Genomic DNA, 21,100 nt, shown 5'->3' with positions numbered 1-21,100 from the left:
TTAATTCCTCCTTAGGTGGGTCCGTGTTTGGGATACCACTATCCATACCCGATAATCATGACATCCCTGTTAGGCGTATGACATATGGGATGAGGGTACTGAGAGTAGTAGAGAGCCAACATCATATACTTCACCCTAAAACTCCCAACTAGACACCCATCCCCACTTCCCTCGCCCTCTTCAGCCACCACCGCAACAAAGGCATGCATGACACAAACCCATCTTTCTCCCGCGCGCACTCCATGGTCCTCTTCTTCCTCTTGATCTCCTGCTGGCATCACTTGCTCCTCTTCCCTGCTTGGAGGAGTTGTCATTTTATTTTGGGCTCATAGTTGTTGGCTAAAGCGGGGATGGTTAATCATTGGTTATTTTCTTATCCAATTGGGATGGGGATGGTAAAAGAATTCGTCCCATGACGGTTAATGGGGATGAGAATGGGGAGATTTTTGTTGCACGGTGATTGTTATGGTTGAGCAATAGTTGGTGGTTAGTGTCCCGGCTGCCAAATTGAGTCATATGCAAAGAACGCTTCTTTCTACCAGTTGTACTTCACTTGGTGCAACTTCGCAACCATTTTGTAGCTTATTCTGGTTTCCATATTAAACACCATGCTTCTCTGTTGTGGGTTGTAACTTGCAGTGGTTATATTGTTTGACCCATCCAGTTTTAGGTTGTGAATTTCTAGGAGGACCTCACCATGCTCTCTTAGAGCAAATTCCGCCTGTCGACGCGACGTGCAATCGGGTCAGATGCGGAGATCAAGATGCCGTGGGATCAGATCGATCGGATGGGACAAAAAATACAGTCTAGAACAATTGTGTAGATGATTATTTTTCTGTCTATTTTTTTAGTTATTGAATCATATTCATGCATACCATCATTATTATATATAGATTGTCATGTACATAACTTGTTTGTGAAACTCTATGGTTTATATGATATATGTTCCAAATGGTTCCCAATTCAGTAATTTCAACCCGTCTATTGGTGCTCCCACATCCCAGAATAAGACCAGGTCTAGACAGTTCTTCATATACCATCGTCAAACCTGAACCACCATCTTTATATCAAGAACACGTGAACCACATGATCACGCTCCGTCTTATTCGAACTGCCGGTAATTTACAACCCGTGCTAGCAAGATGTTTTCTACTACTACTTACCCATGTTTAAGTCTCACGCGTTCAGGTCCGTCACATACGCCAACATTGCACACGCCGTACTCTACTAATATTCCATTGCTAAAACTAACTACGACAAGACGGGTGAGCTCACGAGCATCGATCCCTCCATGTGCCCACTCGCAAATCAATGAGGACGATGACTCGATGAGTCAACACAGTGTGCAAGGCATGGCAAGAGAAGGATAAAGAATACGCAGGCATGTCAGTAGTTCTATTCTATTCCCCATACATAAAGCCATTTTACCAACAAAAAGATAATATTCCCCATACATAAAGCAAACTTGTGTCCAAACGATACGATTAGCATATCTTCCTTCCGCGGTGGCGCAACCACCAACGGCAACTTTGCACCTGACCCCCGGCGAGCATCTTCGCCATTGCCGGTCGATGTTAAAAATGGGCTGGAGACTCGACCAGATTCCTTTCCTTGCGTTCTAGCTTTTGCATATATCCAATTATTATGCAGAGTATGTTACTCCATCGCACGAGCTTTGCTTTACCAATCGTGCGCATGAGTTGCATGAGGAGCCACCTAACTAACCAGATTAATTTTACATTTTTCATCACTAACAACTGGGAACACGCGTCAGACTCAGGGACTTATTTTTATTCATGGTATTTGCGAACGTAGTAATATAATACGTAATGTAATAGCAGAAAATCTAGAATTACAATGTCACGTCCACACCGTGATTTTGCTTGCACCGAAGTACCAAACTTTGTTTTCTTGCACCATAAAACAAAAAAAATGATTTTTCAAAATGTTTGAGTGGATGAAAGTATCTTACAAAATGAAGTGCAAACAAAATAAATCCTATAAATAGGTATGTAGATATTGACATTTATTTCATATAATTGGCAAAGCTTTATGAAACTTTAATTTGACTAAAAATATACAATACTATATTTTGGCATAGAGAGTAGAAATATTTGTACATGAATGTTTAGGCATTAATTCTTCAACCAGCTTATAAGTGGAGCCGGATCCTCCCAAACTTATTCTGACTTTGGATCACTGACAGACGGGTCCTATATCCAATGGCCCCACGTGTGAATGACCTAAAGTTAGGGTGGCTAAGTTAGAGGATCCCGTTCCTTATAAATATAGAGCGGGCGATGGCAGCAATTGGATTCAAAGGGGAGGGACGACATCCAACTTATTAGAATGTATGCATATATATGGTCCACAAAATTTGTTTTCTCTCTTGGTCCGTAATATAGAATGTTATTACGTGATGGAGGGAGTAGTTGGCTACCAAACTAGCCAGAGTGGCATTTTTCCTCTAACAACCGAGAATGTCAGATTTTATGGACTTATTTATTCACGTGATTTAGGAACTTAATAATATGAACAAATGTAGAATTCTCATCAATTGCCCCTACACAAAAATTGTCCAACATTTTGTTTGCGCCAACTTGTTTGAATCCAACATAGAAGAAACAATTTCTTTGAATGTTTGAGTGATGAAAAGTCTCTTATTGAAATGTAATTCAAACAAAGAAGATCCACTCAAGAAAAATATGCTATGCATAAAGGAAGTATGATTTCGACGAAATTAAATTTGAGGACAGAGCCGCCGATCAGTGGCTCCGTACCTGAATCCGTATCGGGCTCAGAAGGAGTCTATACGTGGCAAGATCCGAATCCGACCTTGTCTGCACTGCACGCAGCACCCCTATAAGTATAGCGCACTGAACGCCTCCCACCGTCCTACCGAAGTGGACTCCCTCTCCAAGAGCAGCTCAATAAAAACGAGCCACCGACTCACCGACCAAAAGCCACACGACTGGGGCGCGCGAAACAGTCCCTCCCCCACCGCCCGCCTTGAATCTTTCCCTCCGTTGGCCGTCCTCCCAAATCCGCGCCAAATCGGCCCATCGCCATGGGAGCCGCCTGCGACGACGCCGTCGAGCAGCTCGCCCGCTTGCTGGACCAAGGTGCGCCGATGCTCCCTCTGTCCTCTCTTCTGCGGCTGTGTTTTGTTTCTGAAGTTCCAATCATTTTTTATGGATTTTGCGAGCGTGGACCTCCGCTCCTTCTCTCCCCGTTCTCAGATTTCTCTTTCAAGTCTCGGTATAGATGTGTGTGTCAGGTGTGTGTTATGCGGTGCTTGGTGCTGAATGCTGATTAGCGTGTTTTCCTTGTGTCGATTTTTGCAGTCGAGGAGCCGCTGAAGAAGACCTTCCAGGTACGGTGGATCTTCTATGCATCCGTGTTCCAGTTTTTTGCATACCTTAAACTATTGGTTATTGCGCGTGGTTAGCCGGATTGGACCATTACTTGCTTTAGTTCAGCTCAGCACTCTGCAAGACCCGTTTGGTTCAAATGAATCAGGGGACATGGTTTGGTATTCTTATCTGACGATAAATGTTTGGTACAGTACTAGTATTAGACACTTCATCGAGATTCGCTGGCTACTTTACTTTGGCTTTCGGAATAGTGCATTAGTTGAGATCCCTGAACAGGGCTGATTTACTGAATACTGACGAACTAGCGCTAGGTTAGGTAATTTTGATCACGGAGTATGATAGTGACTAGTGAGCCTATGGCAGACTTTCGGTAGGGAAAGTTGGCGTACTGTTGCTTGGATTTGGATGCAAGGGTCTTCTTTTGTTGCTTGTTGTAGCCCCCCTCACCTTTTGCAACTTTGGGGGTAATTTTGAGTTGTCCGACAATGATGTGAGGGGTGTGTCTCTCAGAAAATTGTTCTGATCTCAGCTCCACTAAGTCAACTAGTGGAAAGTGGAGGTGTTCGCACTCGAAGCCTCCTGATCTGTTTTTGGGGGCATCGAACCTCCCGATTAGCTAGTTTTCCTTGTTTTTCGCTGCTACAGATTCTTTTAGCAGACACTCCAAGTTCTCCGGCGAAATTTTCCTTTTTTCTTTGCCTTTTAGTTTCTTAATATGGTGGCATTGCACAGTTGTAGTCTCATGTTTGAGCCACATGTTGATACACATCCTAATCGAGATTCCTTGTCACTTTTTATGCTTTTGTGGTTACTGAAATGCTCTTTAAAACTAAGGCTTTTGCATGCACCTAGCGCTGATCAGTAGGAGATGTCAACTTATTCGACAACAGAATCTCTTATTTAGTGGAGTTGGAATCAAGATGGGTAGTGCTAAATTACAGTAAAATTTGTTGTGCTGAAAATCAATTACTAGGCAGACAAAGTACTAGAGCATGCAACTACGAGTACTTTCATTCAAAATTATAACAGTAACCAAGTCCTTTTATAGGGAAAATGCATCTCCGGTCTCAAAGGATATATCTGGGTGTAGAAGAAACAAATACATATGAATTTGGTATGTTTATTTTCATACTTGTAGAATATCTATAAAACTATGCAGAATCTATTTCAAGGGATTGTATGGGAAAAGAATATTTCCTCATTCAGTGATAGCAAAACCCAGCTTTTAAGGCTAAGATTCTATATTCCTTCTGTCATAACAAAACCTGACTTTTAAAGACAGATTCCAACCATGGGAAAAAATATCAAAAAGCACTCAAGATAAGCATATACCTAGCACTTACTCAGCTACATCTCGAATCCTATCTGCTATGATTGTACTAGTAGTATCTGATCGTGCCTGGTTCTGTTACTCTGATTGCAAAGTTTTCCTTCTAACTTAAGGAACACTTAATGTGATCCAGCTATTATTGGGTTATTAGCATATGGTAACACAACATACCACTATGAGTGCTTATAATAACATGACAAAAAATACCATATTTTGGAGTATAAAGTTAAGCTCAGTGTTCATACTTCATACTACCGCTTAATATGAACTTTTTATGAGTATGGGTGCTTACAAATTACAATAATATGATTTATTAAATTAGTTTGGAAAAGGGAAATTTTATTAGTGCATCAAAATGATACAAATAAACTCCACTGGGCCTCTGCCAACACACACCGAACACAGAGGATAAAAAAAAGGAAAGCCAAGAAGAGTAACTGTCCACAACTGTCATCTTCAAAGAAAACACCACCTAGCCTCTTAGCTTCATGGCAAAACTAACATGAACTACGTTACATTGGGCGTAAAAATACTATATATTTATAAGATATCAAATTAACCTCAGTGTTACATACTACCATGCCAGGGGAGAAACATGAACCATATTTTGTGCATTTCCGCTGTTTCAGATTTCTACAATTTATTACTGTTGGACATTGTGAAGTAGCTTTCATACGAGCGTTGAGTTCTCAACTACATGAGTTTCTTTTCCAGAATGTGCACCAGGGCTATCCAAGAGAGACACTAGTGCGCTTCCTTAAAGCAAGAGAGTGGCATGTAACAAATGCTCATAAAATGGTAAGTTAGATTACATTTGATTAATACTGAAGTAAATGTCTCATGGATTATTCACTCATTAAGAGTATTTTGTATGTGCTAGCTTGTAGATTGTTTGAATTGGAGGATACAAAATGAAATTGACAGTATACTGGAGGTTAGCAACCGTTCTTATACGAGATTGCCTATAACCTCTGTTTGAGGAGTAAATCCATTTTTCTGTTTCCATTTTCTTATTACTGATCCTCTGCATGTGTTGGAAAACTGCAGAAACCTATAATTCCAGTAGATTTGTATAGATCGGTACGAGAATCACAGCTTATTGGATTATCCGGATACTCAAAGGAGGTAACTGTCTTAAGCCAGTTATTATATTTTAATTTTTTCCATTGTTGGTTCCTATCCTTTCACTTTTGTAGAACTTGTTTCATCAGAATGTGTTTTTTAACATGCACTGTTCTGCATAGTTGAACCTGATGCGGCTCTTTGTTCCATACATCCATTATCACGTACTAGTATATGTTTTATACGGCTGCCTTTTGATGCTAGCATATGATTGGATTATCCATTGTATATATGTTTCCGATATGGATAACATAAGATACATTCACATTCAAAAACATAAGAGTTGCACTAATAAAGGATATATGTATATTGAACAATCAGTGGTAACAAATTTGAGAAAGGGTCCAGCTTTGAACTTCTTTGATCAGAAATGTTCGGCCGATTGGTGTCTTGATGACATGGTTTTGTGTTTTGAAACTATATTTATATCTCTATGGAAGTACTACAATGGTCCTTGTGGGTCTTTACGAGATACAATTGTTGGTGTCGAGACCATAATTAAATGTTACATACATAATCTTTAAGTTATGTACGCTAAGCTTTATTTTGCCTTTGCCAGGGTGTCCCAGTATTTGCCTTTGGTGTTGGACAGAGCACATATGACAAAGCTTCGGTAATTTATTATATACATGTGCAAATTGGATGTTTTCACTTTCTCCTCTGCAAATACACTTCTAATCAGTGTTTAATTTGTCAGTGTGCATCCATTTCAATTAGAATATTATCAAATCCCCGTTTCAATAAAGAAGAATATTGCCAAATTGTAATATTAATGAAATTGAAAATGTATTTCTGCTGTATTAATAGGCATGCTTATTTAATCTATCGTTCTTTATGTGCATTAAAATGATAGCATTTTGCATTTTCAGGTCCATTACTATGTGCAGTCTCATATTCAGATCAATGAGTACCGTGATCGTATTATTTTGGTGAGTGTGGAACTAATCTTCCATTCATTCAGATCATCTAGTTCATATGAGGTTGCATAACACATGTTTTTCCTTTCTTATGTTCTATCTAGCCTATGGCTTCGAAGAAGTTTACACGGCCTATTACCACATGTATAAAGGTTCTTGATATGACTGGTTTGAAGTTGTCAGCACTGAGCCTATTGAAGGTACGTCCTATACAGGATAGCTAAACATTTAGATAAGATATGACCACTGTGTAATACTTGTCCATATTTATGATGCTACCTGTTGTTTGGTTACAGATTTTGACTGCAATATCTGCTGTTGATGATCTGAATTATCCTGAGAAGGCCGAGAGCTATTATATTGTAAATGCTCCATATATATTCTCAGCCTGTTGGAAGGTATGATGCATAAGATTTTCACTGTGCTGGTAATTAACTGATTTTTGTTCTGAAGGCTCAATAGTCATTTAATTTTGTTATTAGGTTGTGAAACCTCTTTTGCAAGAGAGAACAAGAAAGAAGGTTCATGTTTTGCATGGTTCTGGTAAAGATGAGCTCCTAAAGGTAATGTTACTTGCTAGTGTTGTATTTACATTGATCCTCCGTTGCTCAGCAAGACATCACTGCACTCCTATTGAGAAAAAGAAATGATAATACCTCAATTAAGTTTGGATGTTTTCAGCTTTCGTGTTTGCAATACGATTTACCAAAACACACCTGCATTTATATAAACTTTGCAGATTATGGAGCATTCCTCCATCCCCCATTTCTGTCGACGCGAGGGCTCATCTAAATCTTCATTGAGCGGCGTCAATGACTGCTTCTCGCTTGACCACCCTTTCCACCAAGAGCTCTACCGCTACATTGAGCAGCAGGCACTGAACCAGGAACTCGTCAAGCAGTGTTCTTTGCATGTAGACATCCCTGACCAAGACCCTGAGGACGTCAAGATTGTGGAGGCCATCGAGGCTGAGTTTCACAAGCTCGGTGAGCAGAACGGCTCTGGCAATGTTGGCAATAAGATAACAGTGTCTGTGTAAGATGCACAGCTGTGTATCACAACAAATGTGTATTGCTGTGATGAAACTGATGATTATTTTCGGGGTCTGCTTGTTTGCTTGATCGCCCTGCTGTTGTTCGCGGGTAACAAGTTTATAGTCGCAGATCCTTGCAGTTTGGTGCAGGGCTGAGGTAGAAGCAACAATTGTATACTAGATAGACATAGTCACCTATTCACATGTTGTACCCTTTGCAATGTATTGTCCTGCATGGCTGCATATGTCATATATCCTCTAACTGGATGCTAGCAAATCATCCTAGTAACTGGATGCAAAAATAATCTTCGGAGTACCACAATTCAGTAAGAAATAAATGGTGCATCTTTACCTTGCTATCCGTCGCCATGTACGAACTTAAACTTAATTTTTGTGCCGATTCTGTCTTGTTATGTGCAAACTTCTGATACTTGCATTTTACAAGATGTTGCAGCTCATGTAAGGCAAACACTGTTACAACAATCACATATCAGTAAGTAGCATCTGGATTCTCTTACATGGATCAGTATCCATGTAAGATGCACAGCTTCGTATCATAGCAAATGTGTGTTGCTGTGATGCAACTGTTGATTATTTCTGGTGCCTGCTTGATCACCCTGCTGACAAAGTGACAAGTTTATTGTCTTAGATACTTCAGTTCCATGGCGCAAGGCCGTCGACGTAAAAGCAGCAACCACTGTATACTAGATAGACTGATAGACATGGCCATCTATTCACATGTTGTAAACTTTTGAAATGTATTGTCCTCCAAAAATCATCGTACTAAATGGATGCAACACCAATCTTCAGAGAAGTACCACTCTTCAGTCAGAAATAAATGGCGCATCTTGTTATCTACTTGAAACTTCTGATACTTGCATTTCAGAAGATGTTACAGCTCACATAGGGCAAACACAGGTTACAACAATCACGTATCAGCAAGTAGTATCTGAAGCCTCTTACATAAAAATTGACATGGATAAATGTCCAATCCATGGCCATCGATGGACCTATGATGTAAGCTTCTGTGAGACCTTTTGGCAGTTGCTGCAGCAACGGGTCACGCCAGCGTTGACGTTCTTGCTCTCCAGGTACCTGGCAGCGAGCATGTCAAAGAGGAGACCCGCGCCGACACCGACAGCCAGGTCGATGGTGTAGTGCCCTCTGCACGCGAGCAGCCTGACCACCTGAGCCAGGTTGAGCGCGTCGTAGAGGGCCGCCAGCCTGTACCGCCCCACGCGGCGCATGTCGAGGGACGCGATCACCGCACCAGCAACGTGCCCGGAGTAGAAGAGGAAGAAGGAGACGTTTCCCACGGGGAAGTCCATTGGGGATCCCAGGAACTCCGCCGGCAGGGGCAGCTGCGTGGAGCAGCCGAGCAGGCCGCGGCAGGTGAACATCATGAGCGTGGCGATGGCGGCGCGCGGGCGCTGCTCGACGAGGATGGCCCACAGGATGTAGGCGGCCTGCATCGCGACGAACACCTGCACATGACAAGGTCACACAGACGTCCCATTCAGCATGGATTCTGCCAAGGCAAGTTGGGGAAAACTAGCAAATTACAGTGGGGGCCAGGTAGCTATCTAGCCAGATTCAGAATCTTATCAGGAAATGCATGGACATGTGAAGGATGCATGGATATGAGATTCTTGATCTTATCGGGAGAGATAGGATTGTGGTTCTAGGTGAGCCAAGTCAGTCACCCAGCACCGTCCATCAGTTTCTTGCTACTTTGCGTTTTGGGTACCAGCTGGTTTTGCTTGCCACAGCAGAGGCGACAATTCTCAGAGAAGGTTCACTCGTTGTCACAAGAACATAGCCTAGACATAATCGTTCTTATAATTAAAGCGGGAGATGTTGATGTGGAACTGCCAACGGTGCATCTTAATTAATTCTAAGTACTCCACCTAGAAACATAAATTGGGATTAAACAACTACTTACTCGGTGGACAGCGCGCGTGCGCGGAAGAACAATGTAGATACAAAGAAGTGGCAATTTTATAAACTAGTGTCAAACAAATTGGACACAAAGTGTGTAGGAAAAGACAAAATCACTAGGAGTATGTGAAATCTGTGAGTGGTGTCGGTGTTAATTTCCACTATGTGGAGCGCGTGGCTACAATGGAAGCGCGGGTTGCTTCAGGATTGGTCGAATGAGAGTCACATTGGGGAGGTCAGAAAGCGATGGGGGAAAAAGCTGTGAATTACTAGAGCATATCAGACGGGTAGATCGACAGCAGGTAGAGCAGGTCCAACGGATCTAGCTAGGAAGGCGGTTAGCCAAGCATACTGACCGTGTTGAGCGCGGCGAGGAGCGAGTTGAGCCACGGCCTGGCTTCGATCGCCGCGTGCATGGCGGCGGTGGCGACGAAGCCGAGGTCGAGCGGCGGCGCGGCGGCGGGGACCATGGGGATGGTGTACTCGACGCCCATGAAGAGGAGCAGCCCGCACGCGAAGAGCGCGGGCAGCGGGTGCCGCGCCAGGATGCCGGCCACCCCCGCGGGCGTCAGCCAGTCCGCCGCGGGCCTCCTCGCCGCCGGCGCCGGCTTCGGCTTCTCGTCCCCCATCGCGGCGCCGTCGGGCAGCGGGTGGACCTTCTTGCCCTTGCCAGCGCGGCGGACGGCGGAGGCGGCCTGGTCCTGCGCGGCGGGGAGGCTGGGCGGCGGCATGCGCGCACGGGAGCGGGGCGCGTGGGTCGGACGGTTTGGCGGTTTTGGTCCGTGCGTGCGCGCGCGTGGCGCGCTTGGTGGGTGGGCGTGGGCGGTGGCGGTGGGAAAATCTAGGGTGATTTGTTTTGTGCTTTCGCGTTTGCTTTTTGTAGGAGTAGCGTTTTCTCCGGAGGCTGCGGCGCGGGGGCGGAGGTCCCGAGGGCGTCGGCGCGTGTTCAATGCGAATTGAAGATGGACGGGGTTGAGGTTGAGCCAGCGTGAAGTTGTGGTTGTGTTAGAGGAGAATTACGTGCATTTGGAAATATACATCTCCACGTTCTCCTCTCACTAGTGGAAATATGGCCTTTTGCACCGGTTTTTAAAGGCCATATGCACCGGATGGCCAACCGGTGCAAACCATCCGGCATAGTGCGCAGGTTCTCTTACGAACCGGTGCTAAAGGGGTCTCCACGTGGCTTGTGGGGGCGCTCGGCGGGGGAGCTTTGCGGTTCGTAATACGAACCGGTGCAAAAGGGTTAGTCGCAGGGCATTTTAGTGCCCTTCCTGCTGCGGCACTCGCCGCGGGGAATTGCACTAAAACGTCGCGCAGAGACTCGCCCCATTCGAAATACGGTATAATATTAATGCAGATAATTCACATATATATATATAGGAAACCATTGTATTACATATATCGATCAAAGTGACACACGTTCATGCATATATATATATGTCTACATCAACATTGATATTGGCGGTTGTCCACATAGTGTTCTCCATCTGGAGCTATGACTTGCTCAAGTAAGAACCCCGCCAGTTCTTCTTGAATTGCTCGTACACGCTCGTTGCTAGAAGACCGTCCCGCAACCGTTCGATCTAATAATTTGAAGAAGGTACGATGGTCGCATATATATATGTGTGTATGTGAATGAAACACAAGGTGATCGATAAAATAAAGCCATGAATGTTGTTTAATTACTTACATCAAGTTGTTCCAAAATGTCCCTCTTATGGTGGGTATTCTCGGATGAACTCGCAAACGTAGAACCCGCATAAATTATTCCCGTCCTCCTGCCTCAAGCACTTTACGAGAACAAAGTTCAATCAAAATAATATATATATAATCAAGGATGATAATAATGGTATTGAAACTACAATCAAAGAGATGCGCGGCCTAGCTTGATAGTACTTACCGGTACATGTTTTATTCGAAGTTCTTTATTCTTTAAACCCGGAGACTTGTTGGTGAACCGTTTCCAAGCCTTGAGGAGGATATCAGCCATGTCCCCCCACGCCTCAAGGGGTTTACTCTTCGAGTCCATGACTTCTACTATCCCGGTGTCGGGTTCAATGACTAGCAGGATATAGTGAAACCTGCGGACACACATATATATGCATAACTCATCAATTACACTTAACACATGGAGTAAGCGAAAAAGATTTAATGTGTGAAGACAAGAACACTCACGCGAAGTTGTAAGGAAATAGTATTGCCCTTTTGTATGAGTTTTCCTTAAGACATATACCAAGTTATTCTCCGTGTCCTTGGGAGAGTTGTCGACAGTATACCCATTCACGGTATATGGGTCAACGAACCCAAGATCATAGATTTGCCCCTTGCGGCATTCGCGAATCTTCATTCTCGCATAATACGGTGAGAGTATGGTTATATGCTAGCAATAATGGACGAGTCGCGGTAGAGACTTAATTACATAAATAATACTTACAGACAGTATGCACTGAGCAGAGATTTGTCGAGGGCGTCTTGGTTGAATAACTGAAATAATTCGCAAAATTCGATGTTCATCACGTCAGTTCGCCCGTAGTGCTCATCTCTTATTGCCACCATGATCCGATTCGCCGTCCTTACATGCATCCAAGTACCAATTATGTAGTCTTCGCAGCTGTGTTGATAGATTAGGCAACTCCGCAGCTCTGACAAGAGGTTCCCCGTATGTGTAATGGTATGCTAATTGGACATCGTCCGTGGCCATGAATTCGATGCGGCTTAAGTACTCAGGAATACTCATACCGGCCGCATCTGCCTCATCTTTGTATAGTTTTACCATCGTTGGATCAAGGCACGCTAGGACATCGGGATACACTTGGAGCGGGGGCACGAGTTTTTCCGGGGCTCCAAGCTGGGGAACTGGTTTCCCATCTACCTTACTTTTTCCCACCGCTCTTTTGCTAACACATTTGACTTGCGAATAGACCGGTCATAGTTCGATGAAAGACTTGGCTTAGGTTGATGAAGGTTCTTCAGCAGTTTCAACTTCTTTTCCAGAGATATAGCTGGCTCCGGCTCAAGCTGGGGCTTTTTAAGTTTCAACATTTGTTGCTTGTCTTTGTTCAGCTACGATCTTGGCATTTTCCTCAATCGTATAGTCATAAGGTCTCTTGGGAGGAACCTTAGGCACTCTTGGGAGGGGCTCTTGTTTGCGTCTCGGTGATTTGTTACGACTCACCAGGTGTCGTAGCGGCCCGCCTAATTTTCCTCTTATACTAGGGCGGCGGAGAAGGCTCACGCGGCGGAGGAGATGGCTCACGCGCCGGCGGGGAAGGCTCACGCGGCGGCGGAGATGGCTCACGCGCCGGCGGGGAAGGCTCACGCGCCGGCGGGGAAGGCTCACGACCGGAGACGGCTGCATCGGTGGAGAATGCCGGCTCGGTGGAGACCTTGTTGGCGCCTTCCAACCCGGAATCACAATGAATTCCTTTCGCCATAGAACCGTAGTGTTCTTGGCCTCTCCCAGCTCTAGCAAATCCCCTTCACCGGCAGGGTGGTCAAGCCTCGGCGGCCCATACCCATCCATAACTTGATCCACCCCGGCAACGGCGTATCCAGGTGGAACCGGCTTGAAGTGATATCTTTGATCGTGTACCGGCGGTAAGACATAGCCGATCGCCGCCTTGAGCGTTAAGTAGCCCATCGTTTGGAAATGTAGCTCACAAGGTGTCGACTCGTGATAAAGTCCACAGGGTAGAGATCGAAGGCATCTGCGGATCCACAGGGAGGGAGGAGCCATCTGCGGATCCACATCCGCATCATCACCAGTGCAGCTCCGTGGAAGCCACGCTGCTCTTCCGCCGAGATCCCTGGCCGGTAGCATCGAATGCAACTTCTTCTATCCGCGGATTAGGTTGAGGTTGGGTGACCGTGACCGAGCCTCGACATTATCATCCTCACTTGCTCCTCTAGCTTAGCAACGCGTTCTTGAACCACATCCTTTTGCCTCGACGGCTTCTATCGGGATATTTCTTCGTTTCGCAGAAACCCAATACACCACGGCTTGCCACCTGGTATGGTTCGTGTTCGTCCTGGGTGTTCGGGATTCCCAAGGGCGCGTGTGAGCTGGTCCTTCTCTCTTTCGGACGGAACTTCCCCTCTTCAACTTCCTTTGCAGCATTTCTAAAGGCTTCGATGGGAAGTGGGTTTTTCCGATGTCTTTGTGTATATATGCGAGAACCCTTGTGCGTCCAACGTGCCCCCATGCGCGTAAAACCAATCCCTTGACCGCTGGTTTCATTTCCGTACTCCTGGCTGGATCCCGTTCTTAATTAGGTCATTCTCCCATTTCTCCCACTTAGGTCCGCTGACCTTGTAGCCTCCTCGCCCCATGGTATGGAAGTACATCTTATTAGCAGCATTTTTCTTGTTGGTGTCCGACCTTGTCTTTGCCCTCTCCGATGTCTTGTACTTCACAAATGCCTCCCAGTGGTCTTTTATCTTCTCATAGGGGCCCTTGAAATCTGGAGTCTTCTTTTTCTTGACAAAGGAGTTGTCCAATTTCTTCTTGTAGTCGTTGAACTGCGTTGCCATCTTCTTAAGAGCCCACTTCTTGACTCTTCGTTGTATGCTATTCAGCTCGGGATCCTCGTGTCTGGCCTTTTATTATCACTATCGTAGTCACTGGCTCCGGAAATGTGAAATTTACCATGAGTTTCCTAAACATCAGATTTTTGGATCTCGTATCGACGTAAGTAACTCCTTCGTCCTCCTTTGCAGGTTTCTTCCATTCTTGAGTGGTGATCGGGATGGTGTCCCTAACAATAACTCCGCATTGACTTACAAACTTTTTGCGTGATCCTTGGGAGAAATCGGTTCGCCGTCTATAGCGATTTCCGTGATGATGCACCTTTCATGGTCTTCCATCTTTCGGCCGCGCCTCGTTTAGTTCTCGCCAGTAGAGTGTGTTGATTGGGAGGTCTAAAAGAAGAAACAACGTTAATATATGTATATGCACATATCTCGTAGGCTTGGTTAATTAATATATATACACCTCGACGTGGTGAGCTTCTCCCTCGCGATCGTCACCTTCTCCCTCACCGGAGCCGTCTCCACGGTGGTCTTGATCATCTTCCTCATCGGAGCCGTCTCCTCGGGTTCGCTCGTCTCCCTCGCCGGATTGGTTTAGGTAAAGAGAGGTGATATCGTCATCATCACGGATAATCTCCTCGACGAGGTATTCTTGTTCTAGGTCTCTTTCCATAGTTTCGCAAAGACTTAAAAGTTATTCTAATGCTATAAACACAACGAAGCTAGATTCTGCAAAGACTTACAAGTTTCTGCAAAGACTTACAAGTAATTAAGAATAATGCTCAATACATGATCAATAATAGTGCTGAAAGCAGATAGTGCAGTTACATGCATACATAGATCGATAATACATCAATCACTACTACAAACACTCAACCGCGCAGACCGGGTCCTAGAGGGCGCCGACCGGGTCCTGAGCCGCGCTGGGTGTGCCCCCAAAGCCACGGAACAACAACGGGAGCATAGCTAACATGAGATCCCTGCATAACGCTCCATCCGCCCCTATACATGTTGTCTAACGCATACATGTAACGGCGAACGTGCTGGTCCTCCGCTTCAATGCGCTGAGCTACCTCCTCCGGCGGGGCCGGCTCCCTCTGAAACGAACGTGGCCCATAGGACCTCCACCAGAGAATATCCGGGTCGACGACGGGACCCGGATTCCGCACCAAGGTGCGCGCCCGAAGATAACACCTCCCGGTGCCACCCGGCGGAGCCCGGTCCCGGACTTCCCCATCCGCTGCATCTCCTCTAAAACTGTCCTAGCTCCAGGACGCGGAGGCCGCGGCATCGTATGCAAACTAACAAATATAATATTGAATTTGAATAAAGTACTTATGAATATGAATCAAAGTAATTAAAAATTTTCTAACACATACTAATATAGTACTGACATATTCCATCTAATTTTTTTCTAACACATCTAAAATAAAGTACTTACATATTTCATCTAATTTTTTCTAACACATATTTAAAATCTAACACATACTAAAATTTCCTAACACATCTAACACACTAAATTTTTTCTAACTAAAATTTCCTAACACATCTAACACACTAACTTTTTCTAACACACTAAATTTTTTCTAACTAAAATTTCTAACAATTTCCTAACTAAAATTTCTAACAATACTAACTAAACTTTCTAACAATTTCCTAACTAAAATAACTAAAATTTCCTAACTAAAATTTCGTAACTAAAATTTCCTAACTAAAATTTTCTAACTAAAATTTCCTAACTAAATTGTTTCTAACTAAAATTTCCTAACTAAAATTTCTAACTAAATTTTCCTAACTAAAAACTAACTAAAAAAAAAAGGAGGGGGCAGGGGCGGGCGGCGCTGCTCACCTCGAGCGTGCGGCGGACGGGCGACGGCGATGGCAGCAAGGCGGGCGGGCGCGGGCGACGGCAGCGGGCGAAGCGGCGGGCGGGCGACGGCGGGCGGGCGGCGGCGGCGGGCGACGGCAGCAAGCGGCAAGCGCGGTGTGGAGGAGGAAGAGGAGGAGCAGGGCGCGGCGCGGGCGGGCGGCGGAAAGCGGGCGGGCGACGGCGGGCGACGGCGGGCGAAGCGCGGCTGACGGCGAAGCAACGGCGCGCGGGCGCGCGGACGGCGCATGACGGCGGGCGGGCGGCGAAGCGGCGGCGCGCGATTTTGGCAGCCTGCGGCGTCCAAAACTCCTCGCGCGAATGGGGAAGAAGGAGGGGCGCGCGCGATTAAGTAATTGGGGTCTTTTGCACGGTTCGTGGCTGGAACCGGTGCAAAAGAGTCTTTTGCACCGGTTCCAGCCACGAACCGGTGCAAAAGACCCCAATTTTGGCTGAAAATTTTGCGTTCTTCCCGCCTTTTTTCTCTCTTTCGCGCGGGATCGAGTTCCCGCCACGACGCTGCGCGGGTTTCCGCCACGACGCCGCGCGGGATATGTTCCCGCCACGACGCCGGCGCTGGACATTTCCCGCCCCGTCGCTGCGCGGGTTTCCGGCAAGACGCCGCGCTGGACATTTTCCCGCCACGACAACTGCGCGGGATATGTTCCCGCCACGACGCCGCACTTGACATTTTCCCTCCACGACGCCCAGCGCGGAGATTTCCCGCCTAAACGCCCTCTATAAATAGTACTCCCCCGTGTCTCCCATTTCACTCATCACTGAACCCTAGCCCATTGCACAATGCCTCCAAAGCCGCACCCACCGCCGGTGGAGGTGGACCCGCAGCTCGCGGAGATAGAGGAGTGGGAGGAGTTGCAGCAGCAGCTGCGGCAGGAGGCGGCAGCCAGGAGGGCAGCAGCGGATGAGGTGGACCCGCAGCTCGCGAGAGATAGAGGAGTGGGAGGAGGCGGCGCTAGCGGCTACCATAGAAGCGTTTGAGAGGCGTAGTCTCCGGGGAGCTGCATAAGCGGCCGCGTGTGGCGGATCTGGATAGTGAGGAGATGCATAAGCGTCGTCGTGAGGAGGAGCTGCGGCAGGAGGCGACAGCCAGGAGGGCAGCAGCAGATGCGCGGAAGAACTAGTAGAAGTTGTTATTTTTGAATTTCAATAAAGCAGTGTTGTCGTTGTTTTAGTTTAAGTTTAGTTAACGTATCTTGTTAAATTTCAATAAAGTCGTTGTCGTTTTATCCCGGTTAATGGCTGGAACCGGTGCTAAAGATGGTTGATTAGTTTATATACCCCTTTTATCCCTAAGCATCGGCTGGAACCGGTGATAAAGATGGTGGATTAGTTTATATATCCTTTTATCTCGGTTCTGGCTGGAACCGGTGCTAAAGATGGGGGGGCTAAATCTGGGGGAGGCTTATCTGTTATTTGCCTTATCTGGGGTGGTTTCATCTGGGGGGAGGGGATTATCTGGAGGCACACACCGCTATATATAGCCCCCTCCGGGGAGAGTAGAGAGAACAAAGAGAGAAGATGCAACGACCAAGAAGGAAAGAGCCTCTCCGGCGAAGTTTCTCGAAGATGTCTTAGATGGCTGGCCGTCTTAGACATCTTCGGAAACTTCGCCCGAGAACTCTTCCCACAAGCTGCTAGTATACACCCAACAAACAATAGCTCACGGTAAGGAGGGGAGAGCATAGAGAGCTTCCAGGGAGCTGGTATATAACCCGACGACGGCAACCTCGAAGGAAAGAGCCTCTCCGGCGGAGTTTCTCGAAGATGTCTTAGATGGACGGCCATCTTAGACATCTTCGGAAGCTCCGCCCGAGTAACTCTTCCCGCAAGTCCCGCTCGGAAGCTGCTACTATACACCCAACAACCAGTAGGTGAGGATAAATTTCCAAACATGTGTATCTACAAAAATAATAAACTTGGATAATTGCATTTAGTTAAAACGACCAATGTTACAGATACATATCACAACAAACGCTTCACAATATGAGCTCAAGGTACATGATAATAATTAATACATTATGATCGCTTCGACCGTAACCATGGAGTATCTTCAGCATTTAACGCGATGGTTGGATCAATGTTCACTGTGAAGGGCGGAATTTCAGCAAACTTATTATAATCTTCTGACATGTCTGTCTTGTCCTCGACTCCCACGATGGTTCTTTTCCCTGAAAGAACTATGTGACGCTTTGGCTCATCGGATGAGCTCGTTTCCTTATGTTTTCTTTTATTCGGTCTAGAGGACATGTCCTTCACATAGAAAACCTGAGCCACATCATTGGCTAGGACGAATGGTTCGTCTCTGTAACCAAGATTGTTGGTATCCACTGTTGTCATTCCGTACAGCTGGTCTACCTTTACCCCTTTTCCATCCAGCTTGAACCATTTGCACCGAAATAAAGGGAACTTAAAAGAAGGTCCATAGTCAAGTTCCCATATCTCCTCTATGTAACCATAATATGTGTCCTTTTTGCCACTGCTAGTGTTTGTTGCATCAATGCGGACACCACTGTTTTGGTTGGTGCTCTTTTTATCTTGGGCGAACGTGTAGAAGGTATTTCCATTTATCTCGTACCCTCGGAAAGTCACTATAGTCGAAGATGGTGACCCAGCCAACATGTACAACCGATCTACAATACTGTTGTTATTAATGAGATGTTCTCGGAGCCAACCGCCGAATGTCCGCATATGTTTATGCGTAATCCGATCTTGAGACTGCCCAGGATGTTCGAGCGCACAATATTCTTGTGATCAGTGATATACGGGGCCACCAAGGTGAAACTTTGTAGAACTGTGTAGTGTGCTTGAGTGAAAGAAATGCCGTCCCTACATATCATTGATTTCCTTCCAAGCGTGCCTTTTCCACTTAGTTGCCCCTCATGTCGCGATTCAGGAACACCAATCGACTTAAGGTCAGGAATGAAGTCAACACAGAACTCGATGACCTCCTCTGTTCCATAGCCCTTGGAGATGCTTCCTTCTGGCCTAGCACGGTTATGAACATATTTCTTTAAGACCCCCATGAACCTCTCGAAGGGGAACATATTGTGTAGAAAGACAGGACCGAGGATGGCAATCTCTTCGACAAGGTGAACCAGGAGATGTGTCATAATATTGAAGAAAGATGGTGGAAACACCAACTCAAAGCTAACAAGACATTGCACCACATCCTTCTGTAACCTTGGAAGACTAGCTGGATCGATTACCTTCTGAGATATCGCATTAAGGAATGCACATAGCTTCACAATGGGTATTCGAACATTTTCCGGCAGAAGCCCCCTCAGTGCAACCGGAAGCAACTGCGTCATAATAATGTGGCAGTCATGCGACTTCAGGTTCTGGAATGTTTTCTTCTCCATATTTATAATTCCCTTTATATTGGAGGAGAAGCCAGACGGGACCTTGATACTGTAAAGGACTTCAAAAAAGATATCCTTCTCTGCTTTGGTAAGAGCGTAGCTGGCAGGACTTAAGCGACTCCCTGTATCCTTGTAATCTTGTTCTTGCTTGTCTTTTGGGACTTTCATACGATACTGGTCCTCCCGTGCTTCTGGTGTATCTTTTGTCTTCCCATACACGCCTAAGAAACCTAGCAGGTTCACGCAAAGATTCTTCGTCACGTGCATCACGTCGATTGAAGAGCGGACCTCTAGGACTTTCCAATAGGGTAGATCCCAAAATATAGATTTTTTCTTCCACATGGGTGCGTGTCCGGTAACGTCGTCATTCGGAACAGATTGGCCGCAGGACCCTTTCCAAAGATTACTTTTAGGTCCTTGACCATATCAAGTAAAGCATCACCGGCACGGAGTTCGGGCTTCACCCGGCGATCCGCCTCACCTCCGAAATGATTGCCTTTCTTTCGACGGGGTGCCTCTTTGGAAGAAATCGACGATGCCCTGTACACAACCTTCTTACATTTATGCAAATAGGCACCTTCGGTCTCATCTATACAGTGCGTTCATTCATTTTATCCCTTGTTTGTACGTCCCGAAAGGTTACTAAGAGCAGGCCAATCATTGATGGTCACGAAAAGCAACGCTCGTAGGTTAAATGACTCCTGTTTGTACTCATCCCATGCATGTACACCTGGTTTTCTCCACAACTGTAAGAGTTCTTCAAATAATGGCTGTAGGTACACATCAATGTCGTTGCCGGGTTGCTTTGGGCCTTGGATGAGCACTGGCATCATAATGAACTTCCGCTTCATGCACAACCAAGGCGGAAGGTTATAGATACATAGAGTTACAGGCCAAGTGCTATGACTGCAGCTCTGCTCCCCAAAAGGATTCATTCCATCTGTACTTAGGCCAAACCTTAAGTTCCTAGCGTCATCTGCAAAATCCGGGAACTCTCTATCGATTGTCCTCCATTGCGACCCATCAGCGGGGTGTCTCAGCATCTTGTCTTTCTTACGGTCTTCTTTGTGCCATCGCAACAACCTGGCATGCTCTTTATTTCTGAACAGACGTTTCAACCGTGGTATTATAGGAGCATACCACATAACCTTGGCAGGAACCCTCTTCCTAGGGGGCTCGCCCTCAACATCACCAGGGTCATCTCGCCTGATCTTATACCGAAGTGCAGTGCATACCGGACATTTTTCCAAATTTTCATACTCAGCGCGGTAGAGGATGCGATCATTAATGCATGCATGTATCTTCAGCACCTCTAATCCTAGAGGGCAGAGAACCTTCTTTGCTTCGTACGCATCGTCGTGCAATTCGTTATTCTTTGGAAACCTCCTCTTCATTATTTTCAGTAACTTCTCAAATGGCTTGTCACATATACCAGCCTCTGCCTTCCATTGCAGCAACTCCAGGGTGGCACCGAGCTTTGTGTTGCCATCTTCGCAATTTGGGTATAACTTCTTTTTGTGATCATCTAACATGCCCTTTAACTTTCGCTTCTCGTTTTCTCGTTTCGCATCTCTGTGTGCATCGGCGATGGCCCGACGAAGATCATCAT

The 21,100-nt window shown here is 45.8% G+C and overlaps 2 protein-coding genes across 3 annotated transcripts; one reads left to right on the top strand and one right to left on the bottom strand.

Moving 5' to 3' along the window:
* The first annotated feature begins 2,880 nt into the window (after positions 1-2,880).
* Positions 2,881-8,133, top strand: LOC127313079 (phosphatidylinositol/phosphatidylcholine transfer protein SFH2). 2 transcript variants are annotated; one of them, XM_051343617.1, is made up of 12 exons: positions 2,881-3,122; positions 3,345-3,373; positions 4,423-4,488; positions 5,419-5,502; positions 5,585-5,638; positions 5,752-5,829; positions 6,386-6,439; positions 6,696-6,755; positions 6,848-6,943; positions 7,040-7,141; positions 7,226-7,306; positions 7,483-8,133. In XM_051343617.1, the coding sequence occupies exons 3-12, from the start codon at positions 4,480-4,482 to the stop codon at positions 7,780-7,782; spliced, it is 918 nt and encodes a 305-aa protein (XP_051199577.1). In that variant the 5' UTR covers positions 2,881-3,122; positions 3,345-3,373; positions 4,423-4,479; the 3' UTR covers positions 7,783-8,133. The 2 variants fall into 2 exon arrangements, with proteins under 2 accessions (XP_051199577.1, XP_051199576.1); XM_051343616.1 differs by lacking the exon at positions 4,423-4,488 and having other exon boundaries at positions 2,882-3,122.
* Positions 8,134-8,515: 382 nt separating this feature from the next.
* On the bottom strand, positions 8,516-10,586 carry LOC127313080 (phosphatidylcholine:diacylglycerol cholinephosphotransferase 1). The gene is made up of 2 exons (XM_051343618.2): positions 10,071-10,586; positions 8,516-9,260 (listed from the first exon to the last, which is right to left on the bottom strand). The coding sequence occupies exons 1-2, from the start codon at positions 10,443-10,445 to the stop codon at positions 8,787-8,789; spliced, it is 849 nt and encodes a 282-aa protein (XP_051199578.1). The 5' UTR covers positions 10,446-10,586; the 3' UTR covers positions 8,516-8,786.
* Positions 10,587-21,100: the final 10,514 nt, after the last annotated feature.

This window comes from Lolium perenne, chromosome 7, assembly GCF_019359855.2.
Source record: "Lolium perenne isolate Kyuss_39 chromosome 7, Kyuss_2.0, whole genome shotgun sequence".
NCBI classification, from domain to species: Eukaryota; Viridiplantae; Streptophyta; class Magnoliopsida; order Poales; family Poaceae; genus Lolium; species Lolium perenne.
Note: the sequence above shows the minus strand (reverse complement) of the source record. Positions and strands in the feature narration are given on the sequence as shown.